Source organism: Oncorhynchus clarkii, chromosome 17, assembly GCF_045791955.1.
Source record: "Oncorhynchus clarkii lewisi isolate Uvic-CL-2024 chromosome 17, UVic_Ocla_1.0, whole genome shotgun sequence".
NCBI classification, from domain to species: Eukaryota; Metazoa; Chordata; class Actinopteri; order Salmoniformes; family Salmonidae; genus Oncorhynchus; species Oncorhynchus clarkii.
In genome coordinates, this window is record NC_092163.1 from 27,153,869 (window position 1) to 27,172,688 (window position 18,820).

The 18,820-nt window shown below is 41.4% G+C and overlaps 1 protein-coding gene across 1 annotated transcript; it reads left to right on the top strand.

Moving 5' to 3' along the window:
- The first annotated feature begins 8,273 nt into the window (after positions 1-8,273).
- On the top strand, positions 8,274-17,831 carry LOC139370660 (transglutaminase 5, like). Its single transcript, XM_071110265.1, has 15 exons — positions 8,274-8,333; positions 8,865-9,044; positions 9,235-9,468; positions 9,935-10,053; positions 10,314-10,424; positions 10,863-11,040; positions 11,259-11,394; positions 11,577-11,680; positions 11,958-12,197; positions 14,575-14,607; positions 14,738-14,767; positions 15,168-15,377; positions 15,664-15,821; positions 16,063-16,199; positions 16,930-17,831. The coding sequence occupies exons 1-15, from the start codon at positions 8,327-8,329 to the stop codon at positions 17,081-17,083; spliced, it is 2,031 nt and encodes a 676-aa protein (XP_070966366.1). The 5' UTR covers positions 8,274-8,326; the 3' UTR covers positions 17,084-17,831.
- Positions 17,832-18,820: the final 989 nt, after the last annotated feature.

The following is an 18,820-nucleotide window of genomic DNA, read 5'->3' on the forward strand; positions in this document are numbered from 1 at the left end:
TGTCCTTTGACAGCTCTTTGGTCTTGGCCATAGTGGAGTTTGGAGTGTGACTGTTTGAGGTTGTGGACAGGTGTCTTTTATACTGATAACAAGTTCAAACAGGTGCCATTAATACAGGTAACAAGTGGAGGACAGAGGAGCCTCTTAGAAAATAAGTTACAGTCTGTGAGAGCCAGAAATCTTGCTTGTTTGTTAGGTGACCAAATACTTATTTTCCACCATAATTTGCAAATAAATTCATAAAAAATCCTACAATGTGATTTTCTGGATTTCTTTTCTAATTTTGTCTGTCATAGTTGAAGTGTACCTATGATGAAAATTACAGGCCTCTCTCGTCTTTTTAAGTGGGAAAACTTGCACAATTGGTGGCTGACTAAATACTTTTTTGCCCCACTGTATCAGACTGACCCTAACCCCCGACACAAACTATTGCATTATAAATACTGGAGGCTGAGACAGGTGGGGTCGTGAGACACTGTGGCCCTGTCTGACAATAGCCCCGGACAGGGCCAAACAGGCAGGTTATAACGCCACACACTTTGCCAAGGCACAGCCCCCACACCACTAGAGTGATATCTTCAACCACCAACGTACTATCCTGGGACATGCTTGAGTATAGCCCACAAAGACGTCCCCCACGGCACGAACACGAGGACCGCGCCAACATGGACAGTGACTCAAACAACTCAATGGACGCATCCCTCCTAGAGACGGCATGGATGAGCACCAGCAAGCCAGTGACTTAGCCCGCGTAATAGGGTTAGAGGCAGAGGATCCCAGTGGAGAGCGGGGAACCGGCCGGGCAGAGACAGCAAGGGTGGTTCGTTGCTCCAGTGCCTTTCCGTTCACCTTCACACCCCTGGGCCAGACTACACTCAATCATAGGACCTACTGAAGAGATGCGTCTTCAATAAAGGCTTCAAGGTCGAGACCGAGACTGCGTCTCTCATATGGATAGGCAGACCAATTAGGCTTCTCAAAGCACTGATGCTGCTGATGGTCATTAGTAGCCTACCAAACTTGCTAGCTGCCTGGTACTCAGCACTCTATTGTCCCTCTAATCACTTTGACATTAATGCAAATTTAATCAAAGATCTAATCAAACACTTAATTAGAGCCCATGAGCTCATGTTGCGCATGAGAAAACAGTGTTTTGATGGCCCCTAAAAGAGGAGGATCCCATCAGCTTTCTATACACAAGGTATACTATATTTATTTCTCAACTTTAACTTATATTAAGTACAGTATTTTTCTTTACAACAGGAGTATAGCCTACCCGGCTGTCATGAAATTCAACCACAGGAAAAGCGTCCTCCATTCATAAGTGCATGACAGGTGCATGATAATGGTCTGTTCTAAATCACAAATGTCACATATATTATTTTGTATTTGTAAAGACAAGATTAAATCAAGAATAGTCTGACAGGTGACAAAATTAGCCTATCACGTGTGAATTGCCTTTTTTTGCGACTTTTTTGAATCATAGTCGCACACCTCATTTAGCCTAGCCCATAGGCCTAAGTTTTAATAAGGTTTGTATCGCAAATAAAGTGGCCAAATAACTTCTTAAAATTAAGCACATTAATCCGCTTTATAAGGGGTTTAGTACCTAACTGGCATACATAAGCAGCGCGTGAGTTTCACCATGAAAATAATTGTCACCATAAAAATGCACCTTTATAATAAAAGCATTACATGCATAATCGCATTTGTGTTTACTTTTGATAATGGTGAACATTTGCGTTTATAGCCTATTGCCTATGTGTGCATTGCTGCACTTATAATGTGAAGAAATAGCCTAATAGTTTATCAACATTTTATGTTAAATGTTCTGATTTGTTGTGTCAGCCACATTGCGTAAAAAAATATTTTTTTATGCTAGTGGTGGTATTCATTTGGGATCTGTTGCATCCCACAACTGTTCTGGCACAGAATATAATAAGTTGACTTTTGTACTATGGGGAATAGTAGATTGACATAGGCTAGTGCTTTTGCTGTTCATTAGGCCTACTCATATTGCTGACTGACGAAAAGTAAATATGGACAGTTATTCCAATATCTTCAATATGCACCTCGGAATTGGATAAAGACACAAGCAGTTGCTTCCCTGATGTGTCTGTCTTCACTTGTAGCCTGTGAGAAAGACCTATTCATGTGATGGAGCACTCAGGGAGAAGGGCACAATGGCCACTGGCCGCAAACAGCATGGATTTTTTTTTTGAGTGCATTACGACCAAACAAAGGGGATGCTGCCGTGAAATTCTAGGCATTATCAAGTGCTTGTCAAATTGTGAATGAATGACTGATGTAGTGTGTCCAGCCTGAACAAAAAAACAAAGAGGAGCTCATGCCTTTCAAGCAAATTTGATCAAATCATCATTAGAGTCGCATCATGCAGCCTTACAATGTATAACAAATCTAAATACACTGCTCAAAAAAATAAAGGGAACACTAAAATAGCACATCCTAGATCTGAATGAATGAAATATGCTTGTTAAATACTTTTTCTTTACATAGTTGAATGTGCTGACAACAAAATCACACAAAAATGATCAATGTAAATCAAAATTATCAACCCATGGAGGTCTGGATTTGGAGTCACACTTAAAATTAAAGTAGAAAACCACACTACAGGCTGATAACGTTGATGTAATGTCCTTAAAACAAGTCTAAATAAGGCTCAGTAGTGTGTGTGGCCTCCACGTGCCTGTATGACCTCCCTACAATGCCTGGGCATGCTCCTGATGAGGTGGCGGATGGTCTCCTGAGGGATCTCCTCCCAGACCTGGACTAAAGCATCCGCCAACTCCTGGACAGTCTGTGGCGTTTGTGGATGGAGCGAGACATGATGTCCCAGATGTGCTCAATTGGATTCAGGTCTGGGGAACGGGCGGGCCAGTCCATAGCATCAATGCCTTCCTCTTGCAGGAACTGCTGACACACTCCAGCCACACGAGGTCTAGCATTGTCTTGCATTAGGAGGAACCCAGGGCCAACCGCACCAGCATATGGTCTCACAAGGGGTCTGAGGATCTCATCTCGGTACCTAATGGCAGTCAGGCTACCTCTGGCGAGCACATGGAGGCTACCTCTGGCGAGCACATGGAGGCAGCCCCCCAAAGAAATGCCACCCCACACCATGACTGACCCACCGCCAAACCAGTCATGCTGGAGGATGTTGCAGGCAGCAGAACATTCTACATGGCGTCTCCAGACTCTGTCACGTCTGTCACATGTGCTCAGTGTGAACCTGCTTTCATCTGTGAAGAGCACAGCGCGCCAGTGGCGAATTTGCCAATCTTGGTGTTCTCTGGCAAATGCCAAACGTCCTGCACGGTGTTGGGCTGTAAGCACAACCCCCACCTGTGGAGTCACATTTGTGGCCTGCTCGAGGTCATTTTGCAGGGCTCTGGCAGTGCTCCTCCTGCTCCTCCTTGCACAAAGGCGGAGGTAGCGGTCCTGCTGCAGGGTTGTTGCCCTCCTACGACCTCCTCCACGTCTCCTGATGTACTGGCCTGTCTCCTGGTAGCGCCTCCATGCTCTGGACACTACGCTGACAGACACAGCAAATCTTCTTGCCACAGCTCGCATTGATGTGCCATCCTGGATGAGCTGCACTACCTGAGCCACTTGTGTGGGTTGTAGACTCCGTCTCATGCTACCACTAGAGTGAATGCACCGCCAGCATTCAAAAGTGACCAAAACATCAGCCAGGAAGCATAGGATCTGAGAAGTGGTCTGTGGTCACCACCTGCAGAACCACTCCTTTATTGGGGGTGTCTTGCTAATTGGCTATAATTTCCACCTGTTGTCTATTCCATTTGCACAACAGCATGTGAAATTTATTGTCAATCAGTGTTGCTTCCTAAGTGGACAGTTTGATTTCACAGAAGTGTGATTGACTTGGAGTTACATTGTGTTGTTTAAGTGTTCCCTTTATTTTTTGAGCAGTGTATATAGCCCAACGTTTGTAGAACAATTAAGGTTACATTAATTAATTAAGCATATAGGAATACCTATTTCTTTGTTAAGAGCTCAACACAAAATAGCCGCATGTGCGCACTCCCTCAAATCGTTTGAGGAAAGTATCCTTTGTATTTTATTCAGCTTTGTTCAATTGTATTCTTCATACTATAAAATAATGTCACGGAATTCTAAGCAAATCTTGTTGCTAAATCTTGCTAAATGAACTAGTGTAGCCCACATCCATTGGCATAGCCAAATCAGGACCTTACATGAGGATGACTCAGAGTATGCAATTCTGTTCTCCTGAAATAGACTACATTTTCTTCATATCATACCTCTTTAGACCTGTCTAAAATAAATAATGGATTTATTGAGAAGGTGTAGGCTATATTACATGGATTTATTAGACTTGTTTAAATGTAGATGTTCCAAATGTCTGCGTCAGTGGCTTGTAGGCTATGAGTGGACGCCAGGAGATGCTAAATGTGTTTATGTTAATTATCTGTCAATTACTGTGAGACCGACAATTATTTGCTTGACAATCACCGGCTGACAAAATGTTGTGACCGCCACAGTCCTAGGTATGATAGCTAGCTAGCTGAGCCCATGGCCAACACTTAGCTAGCATAGATATGGCAGACGTGATAGGCAAGCGACCTGACCCAACAGAAACTACTCCTCCATCTAAGCAATAGAAACAGAGAAATTTGGAGAGCAGACAGGCAAAAATGGAAAGTGATAGAGGCACAATCAGAGTAAACCTCAGATTTCAATTTTTACAGTAGTGAGAACTAACGAGTTTAAGGACTTCAATAGCGACCCAGAATTAGCATTTTTTTTATGTTGGAAAAGACAATGCTAGGTACAGTGAGGGAAAAAAGTATTTGATCCCCTGCTGATTTTGTACGTTTGCCCACTGACAAAGAAATGATCCGTCTATAATTTTAATGGTAGGTTTATTTGAACAGTGAGAGACAGAATAATGACAAAAAAATCCCCAAAAACGCATGTCAAAAATGTTATAAATTGATTAGCATTTTAATGAGGGAAATAAGTATTTGACCCCTCTGCAAAACATGACTTAGTACTTGGTGGCAAAACCAGACGTTTCTTGTAGCTGGCCACCAGGTTTGCACACATCTCAGGAGGGATTTTGTCCCACTCCTCTTTGCCGATCTTCTCCAAGTCATTAAGGTTTCGAGGCTGACGTTTGACAACTCGAACCTTCAGCTCCCTCCACAGAGTTTCTATCGGATTAAGGTCTGGAGACTGGCTAGGCCACTCCAGGACCTTAATGTTCTTCTTCTTGAGCCACTCCTTTGTTGCCTTGGCCGTGTGTTTTGGGTCATTGTCATGCTGGAATGCCCATCCACGACCCATTTTCAATGCCCTGGCTGAGGGAAGGAGGTTCTCACCCAAGATTTGACGGTACATGGCCCCGGCCATCGTCCCTTTGATGCGGTGAAGTTGTCCTGTCCCCTTAGCAGAAAAACACCCCCAAAGCATAATGTTTCCACCTCCATATTTGACGGTGGGGATGGTATTCTTTGGATCATAGGCGGCATTCCTCCTCCTCCAAACACGGCGAGTTGAGTTGATGCCAAAGAGCTCCATTTTGGTCTCATCTGACCACAACACTTTCACTCAGTTGTCCTCTGAATCATTCAGATGTTCATTGGCAGACTTCAGACGGGCATGTAAATGTGCTTTCTTGAGCAGGGGGACCTTGCGGGTGCTGCAGGATTTCAGTCCTTCACGGCGTAGTGTGTTACCAATTGTTTTCTTGGTGACTATGGTCCCAGCTGCCTTGAGATCATTGACAAGATCCTCCCCTGTTGTTCTGGGCTGATTCCTCACCGTTCTCATGATCATTGCAACTCCACGAGGTGAGATCTTGCATGGAGCACCAGGCCGAGGAAGATTGACAGTTCATTTGTGTTTCTTCCATTTGCGAATAATCGCACCGACTGTTGTCACCTTCTCACCAATCTGCTTGGCGATGGTCTTGTAGCCCATTCCAGCCTTGGGTAGGTCTACAATCTTGTCCCTAACATCCTTGGAGAGTTCTTTGGTCTTGGCCACGGTGGAGAGTTTGGAATCTGATTGATTGATTGCTTCTGTGGACAGGTGTCTTTTATACAGGTAACCAGCTGAGATTAGTAGCACTCCCTTTAAGAGGGTGCTCCTAATCTCAGCTCGTTACCTGTATAAAAGACACCTGGGAACCAGAAATCTTTCTGATTGAGAGGGGTCAAATACTTATTTCCCTCATTAAAATGCAAATCAATTTATAACATTTTTGACATGTGTTTTTCTGGATTTTTTTGTTGTTATTCTGTCTCTCACTGTTCAAATAAACCTACCATTAAAATTATAGACAGATAATTTCTTTGTCAGTGGCCAAACATACAAAATCAGCAGGCGATCAAATACTTTTTTCCCTCACTGTATGTAATATATCTTGCTAGATATAAAGTAAAATGTTGCTATTTCGTTGTAAATATCTATGCAAGTAATACTTTCGAGTACTTGTTTTGATTGTTTTCAAGCCATTCATTAGCTGGCTAGCTAACATTAGCTAGTAGCTTGTTAGCAGACTGTTGGCACCGTGTGGGTGTGAGGTTTGCTGATGTCAACTTTGTGAACAGTGTCCCATGGTGGCGGTGTGGTTATGGTATGGGCAGGCATAAGCTACAGACAACAAACACAATTGCATTTTATCAATGGCAATTTGAATGCACAGAGAGACCGTGACTTGATCCTGAGGCCCATTGTTGTGCCATTCATCCACCGCCATTCCCTCATGTTTCGACATGATAATGCACAGCCCCATGTCGTAAGGGTCTGTACACAATTCCTGGAAGCTGAAAATGTCCCAGTTCTTCCATGGCCTGCATACTCACCAGACATGTCACTAATTGACCACGTTTGGGATGCTCTGGATCGAGGTGTACGACAGCTTGTTCCAGTTCCCGCCAATATCCTGCAACTTCGCACAGCCATTGAAGAGGAGTGGGATAACAATCCACAGTCAACAGCTCGATCAACTTTATGTGAAGGAGATGTGTCAAGCTACATGAGGCAAAAGGTGGTTACACCAGATATTGATTATTTTTCTGATCCACGCTCCTAATTTTTTTTTATGTGTCTGTGACCAACAGATGCATATCTGTATTCCCAGTCATGTGAAATCCATAGATTAGGGCCCAATGAATTTATTTCAATTGTCTGATTTCCTTATGTGAACTGTAACTCTGTAAAATCTTAGAAATGGTTATATGTTGGTTTATATTTTTGTTCAGTATAGTTTATAGAAATAGGTGGGGTTTATGACTTTGTGGGTGTGGTAACTAGTGATGACCATGTAGGATGGTAGCTATTTCTTCTGTGGGTTTAAGAAGGGCCGTCACATTGTGATTAACATTTTTCTTCAAGTGGGTGAGGCAGTTTAGGAAGTGGCATTTATTGCTAGAAATTAACCATTTTTTTGTGCCTCTATAGTATATAGTAGCCTATATTAAATCAATGGTAAAAATGTAGGCTATTATTGGACATAATAATTTTATCATTAACCTAAACTGTAAATGTTTAGATGTAGGCCTATCACTTTTTGTGTAATCTGTAATGGATTATGTCCCCAGGTGTGGTTGTATTGTGTTTTTAAATTGGCAAATAAATGAAATCTAAATAAATACCTTGTATTTGTTGTGATTTTATGGAAACAACAAAACAGCTTGCAACCTCTGGCTGGCTATAGGAGGCAGAGGGTGGTAGGCCGAATTTGAGATGAGAGAAATTCCTTGCTATTATCTTTCAAATTAATTCATGGCTAAATGGCTAAATAGCTGTCCTCTGAGCGGAGGCTTAATACCAGAGATGCAAAAGCGGTCTGCCAAGGGCTTATAGTGGTCCTCTGAATGGGGGCTACCAGCCAGAAATGCAAATCATGTCTTGAGTGGCTAACTCGAATGTATAGCCTTGGGCGTTGTGCCAGCGGAAAATAGCATGAAGGGGACATATCTTGCTATCTGGGATGTACTGTACCTTTTGAGTGGGTTGGTCCTGTTAGTCACTCACATTCTAAACATGCACGTTGGTAAGACATCTGCGCACGAACACACCTATGTCCTTGACTATTGTACAACTCTTTCCCTAGGCGATCACATAAAGGTTATAAGTCAGATTAAAAACCTGTCAGTGATCATAGGCGAAACCAGTTAATCCGCTTGCAAACACCCAGTACAGTAATTCTTCAGACACTCCAGTGGGTGGGGCAGAGGAGACTGTTTAAATAGGTAGAGATTGAAAGTGTTCCCCATATCACTAAAGCAGTGAGCCTTTCGAACCGGAGCACACACAGATGGAAGGTGAGATACTGCTTATCGTTAGGCAATGTCTTATGACTATTTTTAGACTACTCAATTTGTTGTCCTGTGACATTACAAGTTTACTGGTATGATTCTTTGGTGGGTTATATCACAACTCAGGTTTACTCAGCTGTCAAACTGTAGTTTTGTGGTCATATGGTCAATCCGCAATAACACTTTCGAGGCAATTCAACACTGCACACCCGTGAGCTCTTGACACCACAATTGAATCAGTATGCTTTTATAATGCTTGAAATTATGCTAGTGTAAATCATCACGCACAACGGAATTATTTTATTATCTGTAAAAAAAAAAAAAAAGAAGAAAAATCCTTATATTCTAGATGGAATTGTTAAATGTGTTATTAGCACTGCTAAGCAAAATTGACTTCAGATTAGATATGTTATTGAATAGCAAAAAGGAACATCTTGGTATTTCCGCATTTTGATATAGTTTCCGATCTCTGCATTTGACTCACATTAAAGTCTTCAGTATTCCATTGACAAACGCCCAGTGTTTCTTTCCCTCCAGAATTGAGAATCCAATATGTCAACCTGGAACTTCAGGGCAACCATGAGAGCCACTATACCCAGGGGTTCAGCTCTAAAACCCTGGTGGTGCGGAGAGGAGCACCCTTCAAAATCACCCTGCTCCTGAAGGGACGAGCCTTCAACCCACACACTGACACCCTGATGTTCAGAATCCTCCTAGGTACACTGTGATACATACTGTTCAAGTCATATTTGTTTTGTCAATAATTGGTTAGGACATTTGTCAGAGCATGGATGATGTATTTAACTCTGTAGAAAGCTTAAGTATACCCATTCATGAGAATTAAGGAGACAATAGTGGTGGTGTGCATTGCGTTATCTGACCCATATTCATTCCTTTTTCCCAACAGGTCGGCTGTATGCAGAGTTCCCCGTCACCTTCTCCAAGCAGGGATCCCCCTCCCGATGGAGTGCCTACTTCACCCCCAAAGGCCTGAACCCCAACTCTCCCTCTCTGTACATATCCAGCCCTGCCTCTTCCTCCATAGGGCGCTACAGTGTTCAGCTCCACGTGCTCACACAGCACGGTCAGAAGGGATACGTGGTGGGAGACTTTGTTCTCCTTTGCAACCCCTGGTGCAGCGGTGAGTTAATCTACAGAACGACTTAAACCCGCTCCTATGATTAAATGTATTGATTGTAGCCGGGTTTGGGGTCAAGTCCATTTTGCTTCATAGCAATATAGAAGTGAATAGGAATTCTGATTCAAGACACAAAAGGAAATGGAATGTATCCCAACACAGATTGTCCTTGAGTCTAATGCAAACTTTAATTTTGATTAGATAGGATAATAAGATTTCTGGAAATGATAATGGTACACTGCATTAATACAGTGCCTTTCATCAAAAGTGCTTTACTAAGTGTGATAACGTTGGTGATGCATGGCAGCTATTTTGAATCCTCAAAATCCGCAAAACCTCAGTTTTTGCGGTGGAGAGGTAAGGGTTCATATTGGCACATTTCTACATCGATCCATTCTCAAAGTAAGTACGAATTATATAAGATACAAACATGTTTGATGTTAAAGTAATCAAAGTGTTCTCCCTCCAGAGGACGCAGTGTACATTCCCTTCGAAGACCAGAGAGAGGAATATGTAAATAATGACTCTGGTTTATTGTACATGGGGACCCCTAAAAACCTTGAATCAAGACCTTGGTCGTTCGATCAGGTGAGCATCTCCTGACCAGCTTCAAAACATTTTACGATACCATTCACAGTCAATTACCGCATTTTCCAGAGACGTCTACAAAAAGGCTGGACATGACAACATACATGACTAAAGATAAATAAAGGAATAAATGAAAAATCTATTCCATAAATGAATAAATAATGACATAAGTTGACAAAATAATTACAGAAATGAAAAATGTATAACATAGATGAAAAAAGTAAATAAATAAATATTCCATTTTGTTTCTCTATATGCAGTACGAGCCAGAGATTCTGGATATTTGTCTGAAGCTGCTCCAGGTCAGCCCGCAGTACGGCAGGAACTTGCACTCCGATCCTATCTACCTCAGTAGGGTGGTGTCTGCCATGGTGAGTGACAATGCCTCAGATCCCTCAGATAGTAAATTCATCTCTCACGCTTTATGTGTGGAAATTAGAATAAGAGCTCAGGAGCTCTGGAGCTCACAAAACAGGTCCTGGCTTGAAATGTCTGGCAGTCTATAGTACTGATAATACACTCACGCAATGTGTTTATATTTCAGTTCAAGCAATGAGGGTTGAAGTGAGGTTACGTGATAAGGCCATTAAAAAAATATTGTTTCATCTTACTATGTTAACCTTTCTTAAATTATTTCACTCTGAATTGAATAAATGGTACTTTGTACTTTAATTTTTGGACTAGAAAAAATCCCATGTTAAGTACCTTGTTACAAGGTATTTAAGAAATGTCAAATAAATGGTTACAGAATAAACATGGTTGATCCCTAGAGGGAACATTGGGTAGATAATTGTGTCATTCTCTGTCAGATCAACTGCGAGGACGACCGAGGAGTCCTGAGAGGGAACTGGTTGGGCGATTTCAAGAACGGGGTGAACCCCTCCAAGTGGACAGGAAGTGCGGATATTTTGAGACAGTGGGCCAAGTCCAAGTTCAGCCCAGTGATGTACGGCCAGTGCTGGGTGTTTGCTGCTGTGATGTGCACAGGTAATGAATATGTTGGAAATGTATGCATTGTAAAATGTTTTATCAATGCATATGGAATAATATCACTCCCAGCTGAATTTCTGTATAAGTTCATCATGGCACCATCGTAATGGAATATTTGAACAAGATTTAATTTATGTTAGGAATATAAAGAGTTAGAAAATCATTGGTCAAATCATTGACAAATTCTTCATCCTTGTATTTCTATCTCTTCCTAGTCATGAGAGCTTTTGGTATTCCATCCCGTGTCATCACCAACTTCAACTCAGCCCATGACACCAACGGCAACCTGGTCATCGAGGAGTTTTACTCTGAGACGGGCAAGAAACTACCTCACAGTAAAGACAGCATATGGTAAGCAGATATCTAGTCTACAGCATTACCACACCATGAATATTAAATATTATTTGTCGATGAAATAATACGAAAGTAGATTATATGATAGCAAGAAGTATTTTAAGTAACATGTAAGTAATTGCATGTGAAAATCAATCAGTCTTTGGTATTAAAATGTGCTGTTTTGTCCTCCATTTCAGGAATTTCCATGTATGGGTGGAGTGTTGGATGACCCGGCCAGACCTGGGTGCAGGATTTGACGGATGGCAGGTTTTGGATCCAACCCCGCAGGAGAGGAGCGGAGGTCAGAGTCGAAACAGACTAAATAGAAACTCCATAATACAAGTTAGATTAAAAAAAACTGAAAGTCCATTCATAAATAACAAAAAATGATATTCAGACACTGCACTTGTCACAAGCCACCGACACTGATAACCAGACAAAAAAAATGAATATATGTCTATTACCTGTTTATATTATTTTTATGACACATTCTACATCATCCAGACTGGAATCAATCAAAGAGTATGGCTACTATTGCTTCTAGTTCTAAAGCTCCACCATATATTTCCCCCTCCTAGGAATCTTCTGCTGTGGCCCAGCCCCAGTGAAGGCTATCAGAGACTGGCGTGTGGACCTGGTCTACGACATCCCCTTTGTGTATGCTGAGGTGAATGCTGACGTCCACACGGTCATTGTGAAGCAGGGCCAGGTGCTGAGTTCCAGCACAGACACAGAGAGAGTTGGTTCCCTCATCGTCACCCAGACCATAGGCTCACCAAGGCCCCAGAACATCACAGGGAACTACAAACCCACCAAAGGTGAGTCGAACAGGAAGTGATGCCATGAATCAAATGCTAATATCAAATCGGTAAGACTTTGTAGTAACTATCGTGAATAAGCGTTAATAAACTATTTGTAGACTATGAAGACACACCATACACACACACACAAGTGTATACATATATAAATACAGTGCATTCGGAAAGTATTCAGACCACTTCACTTTTTCCACATTTAAAAAAATATATATATATATATTTTTACCCCCTTTTCTCCACAATTTCGTGGTATCCAATTGTTAGTAGTTACTATCTTCTCATCGCTACAACTCCCGTACGGGCTCGGGAGAGACGAAGGTCGAAAACCATGCGTCCTCCGAAACACAACCCAACCAAGCCGCACAGCTTCTTTAACAGAGCGCATCCAACCCAGAAGGAGTCGCTAGTGCGCGATGAGACAAGGATATCCCTACCGGCCAAACCCTCCCTAACCCGGACGACGCTAGGCCAATTGTGCGTCGCCCCACGGACCTCCTGGTCGTGGCCAGCTGCGACAGAGCCTGGACGCGAACCCAGAGTCTCTGGTAGCACAGCTAGCACTGCGATGCAGTGCCTTAGACCACTGCGCCACCCGGGAGGCTCGTTTTCCACATTTTGTTACGATACAGCCTTTAAAATGTATTAATGACAAAGCAAAAACAGGTATCTAGAAAAACTGAATTATTACATTTACATAAGTATTCAGACCCTTTACTCAGTACTGTGTTGAAGCACCTTTGGCAGCGATTACAGCAGAGAGTCTTCTTGGGTATGACGCTACAAGCTTGGCATGCCTCTATTTGGGGAGTTTCTCCCATTCTTCTATGCAGATCCTCTCAAGCTCTTCAGGTTGGATCGGGAGCATTGCTGCACAGCTATTTTCAGGTCTCTCCAGAAATGTTAGATCGAGTTCAAGTCCAGGCTCTTTGCGTGGCCACTCAAGGACATTCAGAGTCTTGTCCCAAAACCACTCCTGTGTTGTCTTGGCTGTGTGCTTAGGGGTGTTGTCCTGTTGGAAGGTGAACCCTCGCCCCAGTCTGAGGTCCTGGGCGCTCTGAAGCAGGTTTTCATAAAGGATCTCTCTGTACTTTGCTCCATTAATCTTTCACTCGATCCTGACTGGTCTGCCAGTCCCTGCAGCTGAAAAACATCCTCACAGCATGATGCTGCCACCAACATGCTTCACCGTCGGGATGGTATTGGCCAGGTGATGAGCGGTGCCTGGTCTCCTCCAGACCTGATGCTTGGCATTCAGGCCAAATAGTTTCAACTTGGTTTCATCAGACCAGAGAATCCTGTTTCTCATGGTCTGACAGTCCTTTAAGTGCCTTTTTGCAAATTCCAAGCGGGCTGTCATGTGCCTTTCACTGAGGAGTGGCTTCCATCTGGCCTCTCTACCATAAAGGCCTGATTGATGGAGTGCTGCAGAAATGGTTGTCCTTCTGGAAGGTTCTCCCATCTCCACAGAGGAACTCTGGAGCTCTGTCAGAGTGACCATTAGGTTCCTGGTCACCTCCTTGACCAAGATTGCTCAGTTTGGCCGGGCATCCAGCTCTAGGAAGAGCCTTTGTGGTTCCAAAATGCTTCTATTTAAGAATGATGGAGGCCACTGTGTTCTTAGGGACCTTCAATGCTGCAGAAATGTTTTGGTACCTTTCCCCAGATCTGTACCTTGACACAATACTGTCTCGGAGCTCTACGGACAATTCCTTTGACCTCATGACTTGGTTTTTGCTCTGACATGCACTGTCTACTGTGGGACCTTATATAGACAGGTGTGTGCCTTTCCAAAGCATGTCCAATCAATTGAATTTACCACAGGTGGACTCCAATGAAGTTGAAGAAACATCTCAAGGATGATCAATGGAAACAGAATGTACCTGAGCTAAATTTTGAGTATCATAGCAAAGTGTCTGAATAATTATGTAAATAAAATATTTAGTTTTTTTATTTTAAATATATCTTCGAACATTTTGATTTTTTGTTTTGTTTTGTCATTATGGGGTATTGTGTGTAGATTAATGAGGGGGGGAAATATTTAATCCATTTTAGATTAAGGCTGTAAGGTAACAAAATGTGGAAAAAGTTAAGTGGTCTGAATACTTTCCGAATACACTGTCTGTCTGTATGTGTATATATATATATATATGTATATTTACTGTATATATATGTGGTATATAAAGGGATTCACCATAACCCTACACTACCTCTCTATACTATGAGCAAAGTGTCCTTTGAGTGGTTGTTATGAATCCATAAAATGATTGTGAATGTTGGTTTAAGAATAGTGATCTCTTTTGAGTCTCAATGTCACAGCATTGTGTTCATACTGTAACGATCGTCTTTATATCTAAATCCTTTTTTGTTTCATATGCAGCAGCTATGTCCTTACACAGATCAAATAGTGCAAGTAAGTGCTAACTTACTAGCTACATTATTCATTCAGTGTATCAAAAAAATATCACTATTCAACAGTATTTATTACAAGCAAATTCCTATTCCTATTTCCAAATGTCTAACAATGTTTTTTTTCTCTCTAGCATTTTCAAGAGAATCAACACATAAGCGAGGTGGGTGTTGATTTACTTGATCTTCTATATGGTTCTGTCTGTATTCCATCTGTCCACAAATTTCATTGACATCATACATTTAATTGAGTAATTGACATCATACATTTAATTGAGTAATTGACATCATACATTTAATTGAGTAATTGACATCATACATTTAATTGAGTAATTGACATCATACATTTAATTGAGTAATTGACATAATACATTTAATTGAGTAATTGACATCATACATTTAATTGAGTAATTGACATCATACATTTAATTGAGTAATTGACATCATACATTTAATTGAGTAATTGACATCATACATTTAATTGAGTCATTGACATCTTACACTTCTTTGAGTCATTGACATAATACGCTTCATTTAATGTGCCATTCATATGTGTCTCATTAGGGTCAACCCGGGGCCTCTCAGTGTCTCTGAGCCTCCTTAAAGTGCCTGTGGCTGGGGAAAACATAACCTTCACAGTCATGGTCACCAACACGGACAGCATCCCCAAGGTGCTGAGGGAGCATGTCAACGCTCAGACCAAGAAGTACAACCGTAGTCCCTCGGGCACCTTCTGGGAGGTCCACAACGTTGTCCGGATAGCGCCGCATGAAGGTAGGAACCTTAACGCATCGCTAACGTTAATATTGGCCGCATAATGTCACATGGCTAGCACCCTAAAGATACTGTACTCCCTCCACACAGATATATGAAATGAAATGTGTTGTATTTCTTGACACACCTTCTATACCACTTAAAAGTAGTACTTTCCCTTCAAAATTCTGTCTTTGGTCGTATGGAACATTTCAGGGACACCGTACCATTTTGTTGAACCTACCTCATGTATTCACTAATTTGTTCCCCCCTCACTCTTTCTCTCTCTCCCTCGCCCTCCCTCCAGCTAAGGTCATTCATCACCTGATCGACCATGCCCAGTATGAGTCTCTGATGGGAGATGACTTGGTCAACCTGGCTGTGGTCATGGAGGATGAGTACACTCAGGAGAGAGTCTTGGCCTCAGAGGAGTTCAACATCACCAGCCCTCAACTCTCCATACAGGTACAGGCATCTCTTCAGAACGTCTCTACACACCGAATTAACTTCACACGTCCGTTACACATCTTGCGTCAACACTCAACGCAATTAACTCCTAGACTAAACAATATAGCTATGTTTAGACAGTGATGTGCTATGTGAAATAGGTCCATTACTTGTTTTATACCTAAACAAATGGGTTGATAACATCCTGTGTACTATGTGTGCAGACGAAGGACATAGCTTTAACCTTTTTATTCTTTAGATTGCAGATGAAGACTCCGTCATGCTACACAAGGAGCACACTGCCCTCGTAGTCTTCTGCAACACCTTCTCTGTACCTGTGAGCGGCCTACTAACCGTGACTGGCTCTGGTTTGATCGAGGGGGAAATGCACTCAAGGTAAGGACATGTTCTTTTCGGGTTGAATGTGTTTCCTTCTTTGGCTTCTCATTTCTTACATAAGGAGTGACGGAAGGCAGTGTTGGCAACTGCTAACAACAGCAAAAATGTGGATTCCATTGAGTATTGGCAAAAGCATGGGTAAACACAAGGAGTGGCATAGTTGTACGGTATAAGTCCTGAAATATTTGTATGGTTAGTCAAGGACAGAACGTAACACTGTGTAAACTTTCATGGCACTAAGCGCCAGTATAAGATCATTTGGAGAAACAATTGAAACTCTTATATGAAGGCTGTAACTATGCTGTACATGGTTACTTGGTGCCATGGCAATATGAGCCATGGCAATGTGAGTGATATCCACAGGGGAACTTTACAAGATTTGGAGGCAAAACTACATTCTGTAAACTCTTTGCACTTCAACATTTTCATTATGAGATGTTACGCAGTAGATGAACTTCACTAGATTCTAAGGGACAGTTCACTCAAATTACAAAAAGACATATTGATTTCCTTATCCTGTAAGCGGTCTATTGACATGGAAAGAGGTAAACAAAACCAAAGCCTGGATTGCTGCCAGTGTCTTATCTTGTCCATAGACTGCTTACAGGGTGAACTACCCCTTTAATCCCCATTCCCCTAACCTTCACATGAATAACCAGTCTTGTCAATTCGTATGTTGCGTCATTCAGACAATTACCTAACATAAAAATGCCTTCCTATCTTGCAGGATTCAACTGTTCAAGCCAGGGTGCACTATGGAGAGGAGCTTCAGTTTCATTCCGAGGATGGTGGGGAAAAAAATGTTGCAGGCTACTCTAGTCCTCAAAAACAACTCTGCAGAAATTATAGGCTACAGAATGATCTCTGTGAAGTCAGCTTAGTCATTTTGCAATGATTCAGGTGGTGCTAATAAATATAATTGTATATAAGGTAGGAATTTCATGTACAACTTAAGTATTATATCTATTATTTATATTTATGTATTTTTTTAACTAAAACATGTATTTCTTTCGTTCTCATAATAACTTTCTTTGTTGTTTGATGTTTATGATATAGATGCATTTATTTTTTAATTTTAATGTATGATTGATTGGTAATCACTACTTGAATAGTCACTTATGACTTTACATAAAATGAGGTTTAATTAGTCAATTGACATTGGCCTGTGAACAAGTTAAAGTTTCTGGAGTTTGTTTCATTTAGTTTGTTTCAAGTCTTTTGAATTTAGTTTTTATCAAATGAAACCACTTTTTATACAAATATGTATACACATCAGATAAATGAATTCTGAGTGACAAAGCTTACAAGTTGAAGTCTTCATCTTTGTCCTGTATTGTAGATCACTTAAATTATTTTCAATAATTGAAACCACATCCTCATTCCCTCAATATCTTCTTAGTATTTCTACAACACAGGTATTTTAATACAGTCATATGTAATAAATATTTTTTAAACACTTTTTTTTACCATAACCACATCAGCTAGTCAGTATTTGGACACTTCCTGTGTACTCTCCTGGCTGAAACCCCAAAACTATAGTGCATAGCTAGGCCTTCTGTAGATGGTTGAAAAACATTATTTATTATTTGTTTCTAACTCAAATACCCTCACAGTAGCTTGCCATCAATTTACTGGAGAAAATGTAGCGAAAGTTGTAAATTATATTTGTGACATGGAAAAAATCTAAATATGAGAAAAACACAGTCACATAAAGACAAAAGGTTGAAACGGAAGGACTTGATAAACAGTGATAAGGTATCTTGATAGGCCTACAGTGCCTACTGAAAATCTACATACCCCTTGCACAGTTGTCATATTTTGCTGCCTTAAAATTTTATCTAAAAAAGGTATTAAATTAGTTGTTTTTCCTACAGATCTACACAACCTGCTCCACATTTTCTAAATGAATAATAATAACATGCCTTGATTGCGTATGGTCATCACACACCAGAGTTAATATTTGGTGGAAGCACATTTGGCAACAATTACTGCAGACCCGGCGCCAGAACGAATCAGTTGAACGAATCATTTTTGAAACCCCCTAGTTGTATCATTGGAATGTGATACAAAATGAGTGTCACGGCCGTCGTTCAAGGAAGACCAGGAGACCAGAAGGTGCAGCGTTGTGAGCGTACATTTTCTTTTATTTAGTAAAATGTCGCCAACAAAACAAGAAATTACAAAAACGACCGTGAAGCTTACAAGGGCTATAGTGCCCCTAACAAAGACAACTTCCTACAATGACAAAAGGGAAAAAAGGCTGCCTAAGTATGATTCCCAATCAGAGACAACGATAGACAGCTGTCCCTGATTGAGAACCATACCCGGCCAAAACATAGAAATACGAAAACATAGAAAACAGAACATTGAATGCCCACCCAAATCACACCCTGACCAAACCAAATAGAGACATAAAAAGGCTTGACAATGACAATGAGGCAACGGTGTGCTTTAGGATAATGCGACGCCTCCGAGCGGTCGGGTAGGCTGTTTGGACTGTGTATATGACTGGATTAATAAAAAATATATAGTTACTTCTAAAAACCAAAGTAGCCCCTCTGGTAAAGACCATAGGCTGATCTAGAAGAAAAGAAACACACACCTATTTAGGTGAGCTG